This window comes from Plectrocnemia conspersa, unplaced genomic scaffold (genome assembly GCF_051122295.1).
Source record: "Plectrocnemia conspersa isolate PC_06_02 unplaced genomic scaffold, ASM5112229v1 ptg000011l, whole genome shotgun sequence".
NCBI classification, from domain to species: domain Eukaryota; kingdom Metazoa; phylum Arthropoda; class Insecta; order Trichoptera; family Polycentropodidae; genus Plectrocnemia; species Plectrocnemia conspersa.
The window spans coordinates 22,605,783-22,626,860 of NW_028277175.1; the positions used below are offsets into that span (position 1 = coordinate 22,605,783).

Below are 21,078 nucleotides of genomic sequence, written 5' to 3' on the forward strand. Positions count from 1 at the left end.
TATTATTATTTCTATATATTGTGTTTTATTGCGAACGTTTTAAAAGCCACGCGTGCTTGACGTCGTCTGGTCCGAGTAGGAAATGCGTTTGTGTGCGTGCATCAACAATGACAAAAAGGCATAGCATTGTATAGTTCTTATTAAAACTATATTCTGATTAAAACTATTTCGGTCTCTCAACAGTTAATAATTTCACAAGGGTAGTTATTACCGTGGAGTTATTTCACGCTACTTTTGTATGTCGTTGACCAGTTCATTAAGTTCGGTTTCAATTTGCTCTGAGGTTTCAATTGGTGTATTTGATCGATTTCTCGTGACAGTTCCATCTTGAAACTTGTCTTTTCTGTTCTCTTGTTAATTAAAAACGAATTTTGTAATTTTTGTATAATATTTTTGCTAAACGTGAGTACTATGGGAGTACTCATACATGAATCTTTTCATATGCGAATCAGAAATCAGACATTTTGTTAGGAATCTTGGAAGGCTTGGAACGCTTAGGGTATAGATCTAAAAGGCCCCTCTGTAGACACCCCGGTCGCGCCGACTTGTCCTACCCTAAAGCCGGACAGATTGCCGTGGCTCTCCCGCCGAGCGTTCGCCGGCACTCGGAGAGAAAGGGAGAGGACCGGGAGCTGGGGATAGGCACTGCCGTGTTTCTTGGCAGACGTCCCGAGTCGGCGTCCCGACGGCGTCGAATCGGTCGCCGATACAGTGGTAGTCGCGCCGCGCTGCCGCCATGTCGCCGCTGCTGCTGGCGCTGGCGCTGGCGACGCTCCTCGCGCCCGCCACCTTAGACGCGAAAAAGCCGGCGCCCCCGGTGGCTGCCGCCCCGGGCCCCAAGGAGGCGGAGCCCGTCATCGAGGAAGTCACGTCCAAGCAGCTGGAGCGGGTGCTCAACGAGAAAGACTTTGTCGCCGTATACTGGTGTAAGCGTGTCGAGTTTCCTAGCCCCCCACCAAACGCCGCGCTAGCATGTATGCTGCTAGTTGTCCGGGCAGAACGCATTTAGCCATCGGCCGCCACCGACGAGCATTTATTTTAGAACCCGCCCGGTTACAGCATCCGTCCGCGCCCCGATAACGATACCGTTATAGCATGACAGGGCCGCGGCCGAACGCTTTCGCTGTAAACAAGCTATTTTTCCCGGCAAAACGCTGCCCCCGCCGCCATCTTGTCGCTTGCGACGCTGGCGGCAGCGGCAACACCAAAAAACCCCCCACACACACACCAACACCTATGTCGCTAGGCCGGGAATAGACAGTCGAAGGAGGGTGTCGCCAATTTGTTGGGTTGCACGTCGTTGCAGCAATGGGCGTAGTGCGTTCGATGTGGAAATGTGTTGATTGGAATGTCTCGGGTCACGTCGCATCATGATTCTTCCCACCCCCTAGAGCAGTGGTCAGCAACCTGACTCTTTTGAATGCCTTTTCAGCTTCTGAGTCGGACCGGCTAACTTAGCATTACATTATTTTATTAAAAACTCAGACAAATAAAAACAATCAGGTTCTTACTGTTCAACTGTCATCCACATAAAAAGCCTTATTTAAAACCATGTTATTTGTATTTATTGTTAATTAACCTTTATAGCGTAAAAAACGTTGTCCCAATGCATTGCAAGTAATCGAGTGTCCACTTTGTGTAAATTGGCATAAGTTCCAATTCTCACAAATTTAAAAAGTCGGAAGAAGGTGACACACGATTGGAAATACTATCTCATAAAATTTACTATATGATTAGATATGATGTAAATTATGAAATTATTTATAAAACGCTTACTTCCTTATCTATAATTTTCTTTTTATCACCATAATATAAAATCGTTGTAATACACTGCCGGTAATTTATAAAAGTTATTTATTTTATGCAAATCTAAGATAAAAATGCAAAGACTAATGGGACTACTTGATATTGTGTTGAAAATCAACCAAGCAAATAAAAATAAAATATATAAATAAAGGTAAAAACTAATAAGCAGATGTATTGCACACATTATATACTTGACTTCAAACTCTTGACCAGTGATTCCCAACCTTTTCACACTTTTGATTAGGTATTAAGGTCATAAAACATTACAGTATTTAAAAAAAAATTTTTGTAAAAGCAATGCTTATAAAAATGTAACTTTAAATCAACTTATAAATAAGCTGTTGAGTTATACAGATTTCTGAAATATCAGTAGTTTAAAATATGATACAGAAACTGTAAAGTATTTCGCGTTTTCAAGTTTTTATTATATTTAAATCTTCCGTTCCAACAGGACATGTATTATTACAAAGCGTTACAACGGGGTAAATACAATCAACAAGTAGTATTGCAATAATATCGGAATTTTCAATACCGGTATTACTGAGAGTGAGAAACAGTTAATACCGGTATTAACATTATTATTATGATTTTAATTAATTGACTAAAAAACAATCCTTGTACCATTCGCATGATTCACTATAATTATTGGGTCGATAACCTGAAGCCAAATAATCAGTACTCTCTATAAAAGAAAAATATATTTTCATATCCAGCACGATAGATATTTAGTAACTAGTACCTGAAAGATCTGGTTTCGAATCCCATATGAACCCTAGTGCTTTCCAATATTTATCATGTCTGGGAGATCGGATTATTATGTAATTATAATTCTTAATGAATTCAATAATCGCAGATTAGGTTTTCCTAGATTTTCATAATCTCACTGATTAAAATTGTAATGAAATAATTAAAATAAAATCAAGTCGTGCATAGTGACAATTATTGTATCTGATTTAATTCTAGTGTCCAGTAGCGGGCCGTAAGAATTTGTAGTGGAGGAGCTGCAGCAAGAATAATAATTGCAATATTGAACAAAATACCTAAATAATACTAAAATATATAGTACATAAGATTATAAAATAATTTACTAAAGTAAATTGACTCAGTTACATATAAATACAAATATATTTAATACTTAATTTTATACTGGAAGGGCTGCAGCGCCACAGCCCTTATAAACGAACCGCCACTGCTAGTGTCTCACTACTTAGTTGTTAATTGTATTCACCCCGTTGTACCGCTTTAGGTTAATAAATATAGTGTTAAAATGGAAGATTTAAATATAATAAATAAATAATGTGTGTGAGCTCAGATAATCAATATTAGTCAATATAATGTTATAGTTCTTGATCGCGTTCACTGTTCTTACCTGTAAAGTCTAGAACTGAAGCACTTGCCAACTCTTCTCTGGCAAAGGCCGTTCGTCTGCTCAATACTGTGCATAGAGATATTGACATTTTCTTGTGCACATATGGGGTTTTGGTTTAATTCGTGTGGGACAATGCACACCTATTGAAGTGATTTGTGTCTGTTCTTTTATCTTGCTTCGTGTTTTTACTTATATGAACATATATATACATATGTGTGTTTGGGTGTGTGCGTATATGAATTTGTATGTATGAATACGACTTGAGACTTTCTTTAACATAAATGATTTACATTGTTTTTACAAACATATTTATTTTTTAAATAATTTTTCTGAATTACTGTTATGTTTTATGACCTAAATAATTAATCAAAAGTGTCAAGAGGTTCATCACTGGTCTAGTGTTTGAAGTTCAGTCTATAGTATATGATCTAAATTATTTAATTTTATCGTTAGTTTTTACCTTTATGATCTAATCTATACAGAACAGTATTTTGATTTTCAACACAATATTGGGTTGTCCCATTAGTTTTTGCTTTTTTTTTTCTTACATTTGCAAAAATGTATAACATTTTATAAATTAACGATAGTTTCAATATTCTTTCGGTGTTTGTTAACAGTAGTCGTATCAATGAAGGATTTTTTGTTTTTACATTTTCAACCCTAAATCAACAAAGGCAGTGGAAATAAAATAATATATTATGCTTTATGAGTTTCAGCTCGGTCATAATGTGACAATAGTTGTTAAAAACATCTGTAAAGCGATGGGCTGTGATGTCATTAAATTTAGATAGTGTCAAATGTGGTTATAAAAACTTCGTTCCGGGAATCTTGCCGTTGAATATCTACGTAAAGGTTGTTAGTGAGAAAATTTAGGCTGCCATCAAAGAAGGTCCAAGATTAACGATACAGAAGTTAGCACAAAAGCTCAACGTGCCACCTACATCAGTTCACAGACATTTAAAAAGTTAGAGTAGGTGTTAATTAATTTAATAAGTAAAATATTTCATTGATATAAATTTCCGAGTGGTAAAAAAATTTAGGAGGCATCCAGAATCGGTCAATCAAAAACAATTTTTTTGTTTTTGGTAATTGTTCTTCTTTTTGTAACGTTGATATCAATTTTTTTAAGCGGATTTCATACCCATTGATAATTGTCTATATTTACGTTTATGAAAAGTTTCTCAAAACTTTTAACTAATGTCTACCATCTATTTTTTAATGATTTTGTCAAAATTATACCTTTTACTTCAAATTGTAAACCATAAATTCGCACATAAAAACCCAATCTGGCAGATGTTGAATACGTTAGTACCAGGCGCGTACGATGAGATACTTTACCTTTCGCTCGCTCGCGTTTTAAGTAACGAGAGTAAGTGAGAGATAAGAGCGTGTGATCCGCACGCCCTTATCTATCACTCACTCCCGTCACTTAACATACGAACGAGCGAAAAGGATAATATCTCAACGTATGCGTATGGTTAGTACCCCATTTCTCATATTTAAAATTAATAATGCATTTTGTGCATTAATAATTTTAAATTATTTATGCATTTAATGCATTATTTATTTCTGGCCACGTTTAATGAATGTTTCGTTCACTTTTCAAACGTTTTTTTATTTTTTGTTTTGTTCATTTTTGAACGTTTAATTAATAAAAATATAAAGTGTCTTCGTCATATATTTGAAAATACAAAGAAAATAGACATGGCACAAAATCTTTTGGTGAGTTTGCACAAAAAATCATTAAATACCAAATATGTATTATAATTATAAAAGCGCATAATCAAAATGTTTATATGGAATAACAATGTGTGGTCCAGCCATCACCCTGTTTTGATAGCGTGTATTTCTTTTACCTTAAGGATTAAGATCAACTTATTTTGGCTCTAGTTTTGTAATTTCGAGAATATATTTTTAGAATCTTAACATCATTATAACCTATAAAACATACTACCTCTTGCTTTAACATAGTATATAAAAATGGAGAAGTTCTATAAAAGTTTAAACTAAATCCTTTTCTTTTAGGATACATTTGAATTGGCTTTGTATAATCAATCTTGATATAATCCGTAATAAAGACTGAAAAAAATATAATCTCCAATGACATTATCCTAATGATATTACTCTCGTCTACTCAAAGATTTATATCTGAAATCTATTTTGTTTTTAATTTTGGTTCTTGGTTAATTGATTTAACAATATAAATCGTTTTGTGTTGATAATGAATGACATAAATGTATATATTATCCTCTCTAAAGTGATGGTTAAACTGCCAAAACTTTTTGAAACTGAATCAGTCATTACTGCGCGAAATCAATATTTATAATCATGATATATAGTAATATCAAAAAAATTGTAGACGTCTTAAACTATTAATTTAGTATGAGCTTACCAACAATCTCGTTTGATTATTTCTGCTAGCAATATTTATATTCCTATTTTGTATGTTAAAAATATTCTGTCCTACTAAGTTTTTACTAATTGTACAGATATTAAAACGCTTTATTTTCTTACCATATTTCAAGAATTTAAGCAATTCACATTTTACAATTAAAATTTGACAAAAACATTAGACGTAATATTTTTTAAAAACACGTCGTATTTTTTAACAATCATGCCCAAATAGAGTTTTCCTGAATTTCCAGTTTTTAACTGGTGTTTTATCATCAAAATTCTAGATATATCTTGTCTAGACAAAACTTGCCATACTTCCATAAAAAAAATTTAATGCGTATTTTAACCATTACATAATAACTGTTATCATATATTCAACATTAATTAAACTCCTGAAATTCCTTATAAACAATTTTATGTTATGTTACAGAAATGGATCATTAAGGATCATTTCTGATCTCATATTAAATATTTATCATTATATACTATTTACTGACTCTTGCTGCTTGACATTTCCGATTGAATCTCATCTCTATTATCTTCCACAAAATATAATTTTGATGCACAAAATCTAATTGTTTACTCATCTAGCGTTTCATCAACATTTATTCGGTGGTATTTGAGAGCTTATTTTATCATATTTCATCAGTCTTAATCTATATTTTAATTAAAGTTACAAAAATACTTCTTATTAAAGTTAGACTTTATTCGTATATTATTTTGATAAACACAAATATCATATGTATATTTAATTCATTTGAGATTTATATTCAACAAAGTATATAGAAATATACATAGTGATTTAATTAATACAAATTAACTATTCTTTGCAAGTTGCATAATAGTTACAACGAACTTTTGAGGATAAAATTCATATAAAACGTATTTTAACATTTTAGCACATTCTGCCTTTGATAAAATGTTCAGATAGTGAGCATTTTCTGTATAGAAATTCGTAGTTTGCATATAATTATTTTAAAAAATGTATATTCAAACTATAAAGATAAGAGTGGTTTTAAATATGTTTCATTGATCTTTTATATTGCAAAAAAGAGTTGTGTATAAAAAAAATAATGTCTCTCATTTATATTATTTATTTAACTTAAGATCTATGAAAAGTGCATTGTTTTAGGCAAAGTTTTTGCAGAGATGAATGAAGAGCTTAAAGTCGATTAATTTTACATACGTCATATATAGTTTAGCTTGAATTTTGGCTGCAATCCAAAATTATTGGGTACATCTTAAATGACTCACGGAGAATGGCAAGTTGTATTGTAGAGACTAGACTTCAGAATTCAATGAATTTTAAAACACTTAATATTTTAAATCTAATTAAAAATATGCTTCATTATCATTTGATTATAAAATACATAATCAAATTCGTGAAAGTATTTCCATATTAAATATATTTACAAATTTTACTAAAAAAACACATAAAATTTGGAATGTCAAAATGGTGTTTTTTAATATATTTTTTAATCTAATACAATACGTTTATGTTAGTAATTAATTGAACAATCTACGGTTCGATATAAAATCCATAAAATTTTATTTTTGGAGTGACTCCAAATCATTATAACGAATCTCAGTGACTTGTTTCGATTCGTCATCGTCAATAAACTTGACCTTATGAATCATTTAACTGCTGAAAATTCCACGTGGCTTCGTATATTTTTTTTAGCATCCAACTCATAAGTCTGTAATCTAGTCCTTTGTACATTGTACGAAATATATTTATAGTTAAGTTCTGTCTATGCTATTGTTACATTGCCAGTGATTTGGAGCGTATAATTAGAAACCACTTAATGACCGACGAATTGGTAAATGCTCCAAGAGAAATGTTTTATCGCTCTTGAGTAATTGTTTTATTTTTTTAATGGTTTGCGTTTAATTATAAGAAGATATTTTTTGACTATAGTACATTTTTATAAAAATCTAAATCGTATATCTAAATTTATTTTAATTGTATATCATATATTATAGGTTACATTTTTAAGTTTCGAAAATTTAATGAGACTATCAGAAATAAAATAAAAATATAATGATATGTTTAAAATATAATAAAATATATGTATATTCATATTTGCTCAATATGATTTCACAGCAATGAGTGATTATATTATATATTGTCAGTTATATAAGCTTTCAACTACTACGATCTTAAACACTGACTTAGATGTTATTTTGCTCAGCAAAACACTATTATGAGAATCATTAAATACATCAAACAGGCATATTAAAACACTCTCGCACATTCAAGATGCGGTCGTTTTATTTTTGATCGCTAAATCAAACCACTGGAGTCCAACATAAAGATTATTATACCATCTTAAAAAAAAATCTAAAAATAATTTCACACATAATAATTTACAATATTATCGAACTTCAAGAGAAAGAGTTCATTTGATATTTTATATTTTTACATATTCGTTTAACTTGTCTTTCCAAAAGTTGATCTTTGATCTTGAAGGCATGCGACGGTGCAAATACCCTTTCAGGAATTCATGTGACGTCTGTTCTAATTTCATGTCGTGTGATGGCTCGCGAATACGTGTCCCCTATGCATTGGGCATTTAAAAAATATTCTAAAATAATAAACAACACGTTTGTAAGGTCTAAAAATATTTGTCCTGAAAAAATGTTGAATGAATCAGCGTAGGGCGAGACGTCGTCAAATTTTACCATCTGTGAAAAACAAACGATGACGCACTGTAAAAATATATGACACCTGAAGATGACCTCTTTATTCCATCAGTGTAACAATATAGTATTTCAAAATCGTCTGGGAATGAAGATCTATAGATAAAAAATTCTTTCACGAACAATAAATGCTAGAACTTTTTAATGTATAAATTTTAATCAAATGACTATTTTTATACTGTGGCAATTATTTGCATTTTCCCATTCCTGATAATCGTTTGACATTCAATGGCTATTAAGACTACAAATTCGTATTATAATATTTGAGTAGTATTATATTATAAAACAGGACGTTATATAATACTATTTCGTATAAATTCGGCTTATTAAACATAATTATGCAATAGGTGTGGTGTATGTATTATTAATTTATGCTGATCTGAAGGAATACTAGTTTTTTTACTAAAAAACAAGTCATTGTGCTGATACCATAAATTAAACCCATTTTTAATGCAAAAAACTGTTTAGAATATAGATCGTTGACTTGCTATTTCAATATATAATAATTAATATTGTTGTCTTAAAAAGTTATTTTTTTTAATTTTAGTTTTAACAATCAGTCATGCTTTAAACGTTGATACCTGAGTGTGTCTTCTGTTATATCTGTGCTGGTGCACAACTAGACTCCACATTCCAATATATAAAAAATTAGATTCCAAAATTTATTTAGAAATGGAAATAAGTTCTACTCAAACTATTCATCAATTGGCCGAGAAACTAAGTCAGTCTTCTCAGTAAGAAGATTGTGAAGGCTTGGAAACAAGATCTAGTTGCCTTCTATTGACCACTTGATAACCAAAGATTGGAAATTTATGACATGAGTCTTGTTCGACAAAAATTGTCGTAGAAAAATCTATCTGAAGGTCAAGTACAAAGCCTGGGCTCACTGTAAAAAAAGTAAATTTGTGTGTATGGTAGGATTGCAAAGAAATTGTGCATTGCGAAACTCTTAATACTGGCCAAACAATAACGGCAAGCTGGATTGCTTGTACAAGGAAGTAAAAAAATGCGCGTCCCCGTGTGGCAAAATTGATTCTCAATAAAATCAAGGTTTTATCTCATCCACCTTATTATTCAGACCTTGCTCCTTCCGACTAACATTTATTTTGATCAATGCAAAAATTCCTATAAGGAAAAAACTCAAAATGCACACGATGTGAAAACAGGTCAATTTGGAATATTATGAAACAAAGAGTCCAAAGTTGTATGCTAATTGATTAAAATATTAATCGAGTGGAGAAAACATGTTATATTTTTAGAATGCGACTTAAATATATTTTAAAAATTATCTATATACGTATTACAGATCAAACTACAATACTTAAATCTAAAAAAATGTAGCGTTTATTTCCTTACATATCATATTATTTAATTTTACGTCAATATAATGAAAGCATCAATTATACATTTATATTTCCCCAAAATAGGTCAAAACAACGATTTTTTAGTATAGTTATTTTACAGAAGATTTCTTTGTAGAATATCCTTATTATAATTGCAACATAATCAAAATTGATTCCTGCTACTTTTATATAAACACATTTATTGTATTTAGTCTACCTAAATATAAATTTACTAAAAATACATATTTTCGATGTTTTACTTTATTGAACAGAATATCATAATATAAAACTACAACTTTAGTTTCTGTTACAATCGACTTTATAAAAGTTTTTTGCTGTCTATAAAATAATTATTAATACTGATTTAATTTTTTACACAAGCTTATGGTAATAAAATTTTTAGGAACCTTATTCACATGAAAACGCTAATTAAAGATTAGCAATCCCAAATCATTTATTTTTACAAAGACACTTTTTCATGTCCTTTGTTTACAATATATTGCTGCATACAGCAAAAAATTTTGCCAAATAAATCAAATAATTCATGTGTATTTTATTTGTATAATTATTTTTATCTAATACGCTCCTGTATTTATCATAACCTTTTCTTTTTAAGAAAAATTGACGATATAATTAACGTATTTTTAACATTGCTGCTTTGATTAAAACTATAGCCCATAAAATAATTTCGATTACCTTTTATGCTTTATTTTATTTATTTACTGAAAATATTAAAAGCAAAATCTAGGTGATTATTATATTTTTTGTCATACAAAAATCCCAGATATTACTAATCAGTTGATTTGTAGATGTCGACGGTATTAATTTTTTTTGCTAGCATATCTTTCATTAACGTCATTTTATCATTTCTTATATGTAGTAAAAATATTTCGCTGAGAAAAAAACCTGATTTATAATTTTTAACAAAAAGGTTAAATAACCTGAATTGAATTACGTAAAAACTTTTAATCAATTCAGAAATTCTTGTTTTCTGAACTATTACAGGATTTGCTTATTCCTGCTTCGACACATACATACTACACAGGTTATTTATTTTTGAAATATTTTGCTGTATTTAATCGTTTGTAAAATACTTTTACTATGATTGAAACTTAAGAACTTATTTTAAATATTATTTTATGATTTAATATAATATATTATGATACATTGCTTATATATAATATTATACATACATGTTTTAAGCTCTATGTACTTATACGTATATTTTTGGAAGTAAAAAATGCATGTTATATATGTAAATACTATAATAAAATAATAATATATTAAAAACAAAAATAACCCATTTTTAAAAAAAAATTAAATACTACAAATTTTATTGAAAATTTTTCATAAAAAATTATATCTAGAAATAAACATTACCGGAAAAAACTAATGATACAGATAAAATATATGCGTAATTTTTCATGTATATCTAGTTATCTTATCTTTGTGAAAAAAACAAAGTATGATTTTGATCTTTGTTATATTTTTTTTAGTTTTTCATAGTTGCGTCTCTTTTTAGTTGCAAATTTTTATTATTAAATAATTTTAAAATCGCAAGAGTTTAAAATTTGACAATAATGATATATAAACATTCTGCAATTGTCGTCTTCTAGTTGTTTCTTATATCGGATTGAACTCTTGGAGATTCAGAGTGACGCTTGGCTGAACTAGATCGGGCGGTCAAAGTTAAAAGTAACTTCTAAAGTTCGTCCCAGTGTTTCCGTTTAGTGTATCGATATTTGCCTGAAGTGTCTGTATGAGGTCCTGAAGATAATTTATTCCTGATGAAAGTCATTTAGTATGGCTATGTTTTGACTTATATACCCTTCAGAATTGATCCTTTCTAGTTTTGGATCGTCTGGCTAATTCTAGAGCCAAATGATTGAGGGCGTAAACAAACTTTTTGTTATTGCCTAACAAAGATCATGTTAAATTTGCTTGGATTTTTCTGTAAAATTATCAATTCATATTTCTATAAAATGTGAGATCTTGAGCTCCGGTATCCATTTGGCAACGATATGCAACGCGTTTCTTTGAATTATGCACCAACCCTTTGACTAGCTTAATTCAAGAAGTCCCAACTTTTATGTAACTCCTAATTAACTGTTAACCGCCTCGATACTATTTGCTAGAAGATCTGATAAGCAAGGTGATCGTCTCTCAAATATCGTTGATCATCCTAAAGAGGAGTCTCGTTCCAGTACTCTTTTCAGAACAACATACTGATACCATTTAATGGATCTTCGTTCAGATACTTTTGTATATTCCAAGTTAGAAGCGAAGTGGTTCTGTGTGCAAGTAATGTCGGCTAGCAAATAATCTTTTGAACATACTTTATTAAGAAAATTGAGTCATTGTAGCGGTAGATGCCAATCTAAGTGCATGATTCTTGCCCTGCTGTGACCGTTTTTTTGTTAAGAGCGGTCCAACGGTTTTAGTGCAAATCATTTTCACACTTTTGCTATCGTTAAAGAATCATTGCATGGAAATGCATAACTTTCTTAGTCTTAAACAATAAATTTCGACGCAATTATGGATGGTCCTGACAAGCTACTTACAGGATCTAAGCACCGGTTAATTTTGCTAGGACTAAAATAATATTTTTGAAGTGTCACATACTCAAGTCTGACTATACTGATTATTAAAATATAACAAGAACTGTCAAAGATATGAGATACACAAATAGATTATTTTCATATCATATAAGAGGGTAGAAAACTGCACTGTCATTCGTGTATCTGCAAAGTTTTGCATTAATCTGTTAATATGTCACTAAGGTGCTCATCGGTACTTACACAAAAGATTTTCATGAGTACTTTGGGAACATCTTTATATTCATATGCAATGGTCAATAAGTAGACATCTGAATTTGAACATGAAAGAATAAGCATTAAAGATAATCACTGCTGTTAAAAGTCTGGAACTCTAGAGATAAAATAAATGGATGTGGTCATGACAGATTGACGAATCATGGTTTAAAATAATAGAATAAAGTTTAAACCTATCATAAAAACATTTTGAGCAATTAGTTAGAAATGTTTCAGAAGTAGTCCGACTTCTGGAAACATTCCAGTCATGCAGCTGGTCCGGATGTTATACACTTATGTCTCATCAGCCTGAATCGAGCTATTTATTAATGTAAATCTTTCTTTGCAATATGACTGGCAGCAAGTATTAAGTAAATAGTGAAACAACAGACTGGAATCAAAGTTTGTAAATCAGTACCATATATTTAATTAATTACGAACTATTATACAGTTTACAATCTATGCATATAGTAATAGTACTTAGGTCTTTTAGGTATTAGTCACCGACTTATATCACAATGCAAAACTATTCTAATTGAATAAATTAATATAAAGCATCCTGGAATGTTAATAAAAGCTGTGCTGTCATCAGTATAACGCTTTTGATACCTTATCTTCTCCATTTACAAAAACTAGCTCCATCAAAGTTTCATCTATATCTTAACCTCCTTTTAGCAGCTGAAACATGTAGTATTTTTCAGATTAAGACAAAGCATTTTATATACTCTTCAATCTACTGAATTATTTTGGTCCATAAAATAAGAAAGCATGAAACAGAAAAGTCTATAAATCAACCGTCGATACTTATCTCTCATTTCCTCCAACAAATTTATAATCTGACCGTGAACGTTCCCAGTCCTGTATTCTCTCAAGTGTCACATTTCTGGACTTGTTCTACACCCGCCGCTGGTCCATTGCAAAACGTTTAATCTATTTCTGTGTCTCGTCAGTCAATGCTCATACCTCGCCCGGCCGCACAATACTTCATATATCGCGAAACGAACCACATTTTCTGGCAATCTGACATCTTTCAACCTATGCCGATGTTTCATGTACCCTTTCGTGCCCGGAGACGTTCATTGACGAGACGGTCCGGATTCTTCTCTTTCTCTCTCTCTCTATTACCTTCTCTCTCTCTTCACCCATAATTTAAAATCAACAATAACATAATATTTTCTTGATAAATTGCCAGAATTCACACGTGTTTTTTTCCTCTTCTCGCTTCCCTCCAAGAAATATTACATGAATGGTGGCCGCGTGGTGCTTTTCTATTTGAGTGGAATTTCATTATTGATGATATCCCATCAACACTTCTGGAGAATACTTCTGGACATACATATATATTATATATTGAGCTATCAGTGGGATTAGCATATTTATGGTAGCAAATACGTAAAAGACATGAGTTCGAATCCCATAAGGACTCTCGTGTTTTTCAATTTGTAATGTGACTGGAAGATCGGAATTAATGATTAATATATAATGATCATCAGAGATTTTCTTTAATTCCCTGTAAATATCGTAATATATAGTAATTAAAATTTAATCGAACTAGGTCATGCATAGTGACATCTATTGATTGTAAACTATAATAGTTTTTAATTAATAAAATAGATGTCACTGCTTTACAGATTTTGATTTCTGTATGTTATTTAACTATTTACTTAATAGTTGTTGATTGTGCTTACCATATTCTAACGCTTTATGTTGCAACGAAAGATCACGATAATAATTTTCAAAATTACGAAAAAATAATCTGTGATGATCGATCAAAATTATAATTATATAATAATAATTAATTCCGATAGAGTTTTTTTATTAGTAGCATAAATTAACGTTTTGTAAATTATTTTATTACTTAAAAAATATAATAAAAGTAAGAGGGTAGGTCAATAAGTTCTTAGAAAATCTAAGAGATAGAGCTAGTAGTATCGAAACAGGTTTGTTTCTGAAAAGCACCATCTGTGAATAGACTGCTGTCAAACTCTCAGTCATTTCCATCGCGTTCTTTGATTTTTACAATCGATTCAAGCAAACAACCTTTTTTATTTTCGAATAATAAAAAAATGAGTTTCGTGTATTGACTTATTGACCTACCTTCGTAATGAAGAAAAACAGTATTACCGGTCTAACGAATGGTTATCGTGCTTTTTTGCGAAATAGCGGTATCATATCTATAAGAATGCTTAGGTGTTTAACATATTATAAAAGAGATGTTGGATGTATATTTGTTAAATTATGAAAATACTAAATTTGTATTATTTTAAGACTACTTACTATAAAGTGAAAAAAGTCACTATAAGACTATTTTGATATGTGTAATAAATTAAGTATAATGAATTCAAAAAATTAGTAGAAAATAAAATATTGCTATTTAGTATTTTAGCAGTATGTGCGAAAAATGATCAGTTAATTGTGAGTACACTTTTTCCATCGTGTTTTATATTACCTTTCTTTTAATATATACTATGTAGTTAGAATTCTTATGTTCTAAGATATAGAAAATTAAATGTCTACATTAAGTCCCTGTTTTTCAATAGCAATCGATTTGAAAAGCATTCCTATAAAATTTGCATTATTTTACTCGTTGTATAATGTTTTGCACATAAAGTATAAACTCTTATTTCTAACCTAACATTTTATTAATAATATAATAAAAATACATTTAGGCTTCCTTTTGGTATACAATTTACATACATTTACAATTGCTGTACACTCGTACAGCGTATAATATATGACTTCTTGTCAAAACACAAAAAAGAAAATGCTTTTTTTGTTTAATGATTCGTTTAGAACAAAAATTTAAGATGTTCTAGAATCTAGATTTACATTTATAAAATAACAATAGTTTCTTTAACTATTATATTGTTCGATATAGCAAATAAACGTTAGTTTCGAGACGGCCGTGAATTAATGCGTTCGAGTGTGTACTTTCAGCCCACTTGTTCAGACGCCGACGAGTGAAAGTAATAAAAGCGGCGAAAAACGCGCCACGTTTATTTTCAACCGTCGATGCTCGTCCACTTTCCAAACTGTTGCACGCGCTTTAATATATTCAGATCGGACTAATTGTGTTTTGATACGCGATACACGTATCTACGGCTACAGAAGATTTTCCACGTGGCCGTTTCAGTAGTAGTAAGTAACGTTTGAGGGCCGCTGTTCAATCAGCGATTATAAAACTTGAGGCAGACGCGTGCCAACATTTGTCAGCATCCCGGATCGTCGACCAGAAGGTCAGGGCTTCGGAACCGCCGGCCCGCTAACCTATATTTTGTATATCCACACATATACGATTTCTAAATATATTCCAGCTTTATAGCTTTCGCGCTTATGGCCTATTAAACACTCAAAACAACTGCCGGCGAATGTCTCAATTCAGAACTATAAAGCGCTTCCAAATAGCGTTGACCTATATATCAACAAGTTTCAAGGTCGCACTTTTGCTAATATTGCATTTTTTCTTCATATATGCATACTTTTAGTTTGACTGATATGTGAAAATCGCATGCATCACGACCGCTAGGCAAACGTCAAACATATGTTTAATTAGTACCGGTCTAAACAACATTATTTTATAGTGGGGTAATACCGAACATTTCATATACATATTTATAAGTGTACTTTTTGTAATTATTTGCTTCTTAATTATTTACTTTTGCCGTTTAATAAACATTTCATCTACTTTACAAGAGATTTAACATCAGACATTTTATTCACTTTTTTTTCTCGATGATAAGCTGTCATAAATAAAAATACAGAAAACAGAAAAGTTTAGGGGGATATCTTCTGTTTCAAATTTAATACTGAAATGCCGAGTCAGTACTAAAAATAATTTATTATTTTAGCGATATTCATGTGTGTTTAGCGATATTGAGCGTCCGAAAAATCTGAAAAAAATGGTATCAAATTATTTATTCAATTTGCCATTAACTTTATTAATCAGATATAATATTTTTTTTAATCAGCGTTTGTTTATTTGATCTAAAAACGTTAAGGGTAAGCCCTACTTAATATATATTTATATTTAGAATGGATAACCTTGAATTTAATATTGACCACTAAAATAAAAACAAAAATATTTGAGCGTCGGCGCTAAGCGGCCGGACTTCAGCGGCCCTTTACCGCCAGCCCGCTCGCAGACAAACAAAAATACGTTAAAACGTCGATAAAAACGTTAATTGCTGTCCGCGTCCCATGGTCTAAGAATCCCTCTGTGGGCGTCTACAGGGAACAGTGGGCGTCCCGGCCGCTCTATTCTCAGTGCGGCCATCTCCTAAAAAGGTCGCCGGGACCTCTTCTCGTCTGCCGCTGTCAAATTCGTATAAATAAACAGTTTATTTTATGTATGATTAAAAAACAATTAACCCTAAATGCAAAATGCATTTTTTTGCATTGGGAATTTTCAGGCGTGCCGCTTCAAAGCGACACACTATCAAATGTCAAAATTCAAATTGATAAACGTGTTTACACGTGTGCTGCCAGCGTTGAAAAATTAGTAAGGATGGCGATGGTTTTTGTCAAGGTACTTGACAGTTTGTAAATAAAATCGCACGGAGCGAAACCTAATTGAGATTGACCGACAAAATGGCCGACAGACGGGACTATTTTTTTTTCAAATCATCTGCCAAAAAACAGCAAACGCTGTAACATATTACATTTGTTCATAATTTCCGCGTCTGGTCCATGCTTTCTAATCTAAAATACATAGATGTGTTGCCGCATTGCGAAACTTTTTGCAAATAAACATCAGTAAACGATAAAATAATACTGTGGTATCTCTATAATATTTAATAAAATATAATAATTCTCTAGTTAATACATAAAGTTTAAAACTTGAGTAAAACCCCTTATTTCATTTTCTCAATTTTAAAAAGAATTTTCCCTGCACTTATTTAATTTCAGGAATTGCTCACAACTTTATTAATTTTGTAACATACATACTTTTCATACATTTAATGAATTCATCAATGACTAAAAATTACCTTTCACTTCATTTTTTATCAAACCATTTTTACCTACAAAAGCAAGTTGGCGATGAATTTCAGCAGCAGTTTATTCGCTTCGTTTGACACGATTAGGATTTGAGGTCATCTTAAACGCACACTTTCTGCGACTGTTGCCTGATACATAACATTGTATCCTTACTTTCTGAAGATTATAATTATTTATAAGAAATATTAATATTTGCCATCACTTCATTATTTAAAGCAGTTGTCGCCAATTGTGAATCGCGAACAAATTAACTATTATTTTATCCCTACTCAATTCTCAATTTAATTAAATAATGAGTTTTTTTATAAAACATACAAAAAGCATAACACTTTATTTATCATGAGCTTACACAAACTCTAATAAAAATTTCAACTACATTTGTTGCCTGTGATTTGTCAATCTATGTATCATTTACAATAATTCAGGAATTAAACAATAAAAATGCTTTAGTAACTCTTTAAGTGAGTATAGAGATTTGCTTTGTTTTCAGGTAAATTATTTGATTAAATTACATGCATAAACAAATACATTATATTATATGTCATAATCTAAAGCTTAACATCTTTCTTTCAAAAAAAAATTACACGCATAATGTATATTCATAGATTGACATTGTGAAATCGATCATCTGTCCGACAGCTTATTTTCTCTACAATTATCTTATTCCGTTAACGACAGACGTTTCCATTTATTTTTAAAAACACCATCGCTGCCAACAACAACAATGGCAATAAATTCGCGGTTAATCAGCGATAAATAAATCATTCAATCCTGGAATTTTACATACTGTTAATTCTTGTGTGTTTATTATTCCAAAATGCATCAACCACTTTAATGATACTTCGGTAATCTTTGAAGTGTACATGAGCTTTTTTGCCATCGCGAAATACACAGATGTAAACATTTTATAGAAAATGATAAAATTATTTTTGGAATTGGGTCAAGACTGAATGTTGCATCAGCGAGCCAACCAAAAATTTTACAGTCTCACAATGGATCTAAATGCGGAATTAGATTTATTTATGTCGTTTTAATTTAATTAAATATTACTGTCACTATCGTTAGAAATAACTAAAGTATAATTATCTCCTCCAATAAATAAATAAAATATGTTAGACTTTAGATTTTTTTATTTAACAGTTATTATTCTATTTTACTTTAAAATATTCGTTGTTCAAAATTCTAATTAAATCAAATAAAATTATTTTAAGAGATATGAGAATTTAAATTATTACTTTGTACCATAAAATGAATTTATTGTGCATTTATGTAAGGTAAATCTTTGGATTTTTCTTCGAAAAGGATTCATTGCAGAGAGTTATTGATAAGGTGTTCACAATTCTGACCAATGCTCGCTCGCTGCCGCTCGCTCACACCTTATCTGTGTAAAAGTAATGCACAAACAATTCGTTTTATGGAACAATTATTTTATATATTTCCCATTTAAATTGTCCTCTTTACATGTGAACGATAGTGATGCTTATATTCCCAATTGCTGAAGTACGTGATGAAGTACGTTACAACCAATTTTAAAAATTAAAACGTAGTGGAGTTGTGAATTTATAAAATGACACATTCAAACAATTTGTCATTTTTTTTACTTTTTTGATAGTGTAAACTTATATTATAGTTTATTAATATTAAGTGATCGTGTTCGTATAATTATAAATTTGCAATTTAATTTTGTTAACATATCACTGATCTAAGTAATATATTATTGTTTTATTTAAAATTAATGATAACGGTAAAAATGTATTCTTATCACATACTCTAAATAATATTTATTTACTTTAAAAGTTTATGTATGTGGGTATTAATTATACATGCTAGAGCACTCACGCTGAGTCATCGAACCTTGGCGTATCAACGGGTTAATTTCTAGAGCCGTGGGTTCGATTCCCACAGCAGAATCATATTTTTATTTATAAAATTACGCTAATAATAAAAAGTAGCCTCAGCTGCTTCTAGTGCTTAAATAAAAACACATGTATCTCTGACTCCCAAATATGTGATTTCCAAATCTGAAACGCGCTATAGAACAAAAACATGCACAATATTTAACTGTCTATTTTATCAGTTAACTTAGGTCACATTTTAAGTTATATTACCAGCACGATAGACCAGTGGTATAAAATTGATCACTAATACCTGAAAGATCTGGGTTTGAATCCTATATGGACCCTACTGTTTCCCTCTTCTTGCCTCTCACCAAAAAATATGACATGAATGATTGAACGGGATTTTATGATTAACTGAGGATTTAAAAAAAGCATATATATATGGCAAATCAGAATTTAAATCAACTTTGGGTCAGAATAAAAATCAAATCTCGGTCAGAATTTTATTAACAGCCTGGCGATAATTATATTTTTCAGGGTCAGAATAAATATCAAATGCTTAAAATAAAAATAGCTTACGGTCAGAATAAAAATATAGGACGATCAGAATTAAAATAAAAGAAGAAAGTTTGTAATAAGAAAATATTATAATATTTATAAATATAAATGGGGAATAAATTATTTATTTTAGAAATATTATATAAAATATCTCGCTTGCGGCTAAACTGTTGCACAAGCTAGGTGTGAACGAGCGGAGATGGTCAGAACAGTGAACACCCTGTGAATAACTCTCAACGAATCTATTTAATTGTATGTAGGACGTAAAGGTATTCAGAGCGACAAACGATGTGAGAATAACGACAGAGCGACCGCGGAGTTGTTATGTTGACATCTGACAATGTTGCGAGCCCAACCAAACATGTTGCCTATAAATCATATTGATAATGACCATGAATTATTATGCTGACCATCTGTCAATATAAAACTGACCTTGAGGTTAAATCATATAATATAAATACTGACTATTCTTTATAAATACTGACCAATGAACTGTAATATATAATGAACTAAATAAATATTGACTGAAAAAAATGATTCTGACTATCTGTCAAAATAATTATATATAAATTCTGACCAGCCCAATTTAAATTCTAACCATTTAATATAAATTCTGATCATCTAAAATTTATTCTGACTGCTTATATGTTGACTGTTGTACATGTATTCTGACCTTTTAATATAAGTTCTGACCCATGTAATATAAATTCTGACCCGAAAAATATGAGCCTATATTTATCAGATAATAATCAATGTCAGGCATTGTGCTTCGTACATTTTAGACAATAAATATTGTATGGTTTATTGGCAGCTGTAATAGGTTAAGTTAGCTAATTAATCTGTGAGTATTCTAGTCACAAATATTCACTTTGCTTTACAATAATTTCATGAAAATAAGAGCATAATATAATAGTCATTACTTTTATCAAAATATATTGTTCATATGTTTGATTTATGTTCTTTACAGATGCGCGGAGTTGTGTGACATGCGACAAGGTGCTTGCGGAGCTTGAGAAGATTGATGATGACACGGACACTTTTGGTGTTGATTTTGTCAAAATCAATGACAAGCGCCTCGCCAAGCACTATGGCATCAAAAATTTCCCCGCTCTTACGTACTTCCGTGAGAAGGAGCCGATTATATACGATGGTAAGGAACATTCATCACGCTCTACATTAGATTTAACACCTGCTAAAAATCTTATACCTAATTATTCCATACTGTAACTACATAACTTCATTAAGAAACACACAATTCAATAGAA

The 21,078-nt window shown here is 30.9% G+C and overlaps 1 protein-coding gene across 9 annotated transcripts in view; it reads left to right on the forward strand.

The window, feature by feature from the left end:
• Nucleotides 1-710: 710 nt before the first annotated feature.
• hlk (hulk) overlaps nucleotides 711-21,078 on the forward strand; it is a 38,441-nt gene continuing 18,073 nt past the window's right edge. For all 9 annotated transcript variants that reach the window (XM_088197059.1, XM_088197061.1, XM_088197060.1 and 6 more), the window contains exons 1-2: nucleotides 711-926; nucleotides 20,781-20,963. In XM_088197059.1, coding sequence (XP_088053185.1) covers nucleotides 737-926; nucleotides 20,781-20,963 — 373 coding nt within the window. In that variant the 5' untranslated portion in view covers nucleotides 711-736. The remainder of the gene's footprint in view (nucleotides 927-20,780; nucleotides 20,964-21,078) is intronic.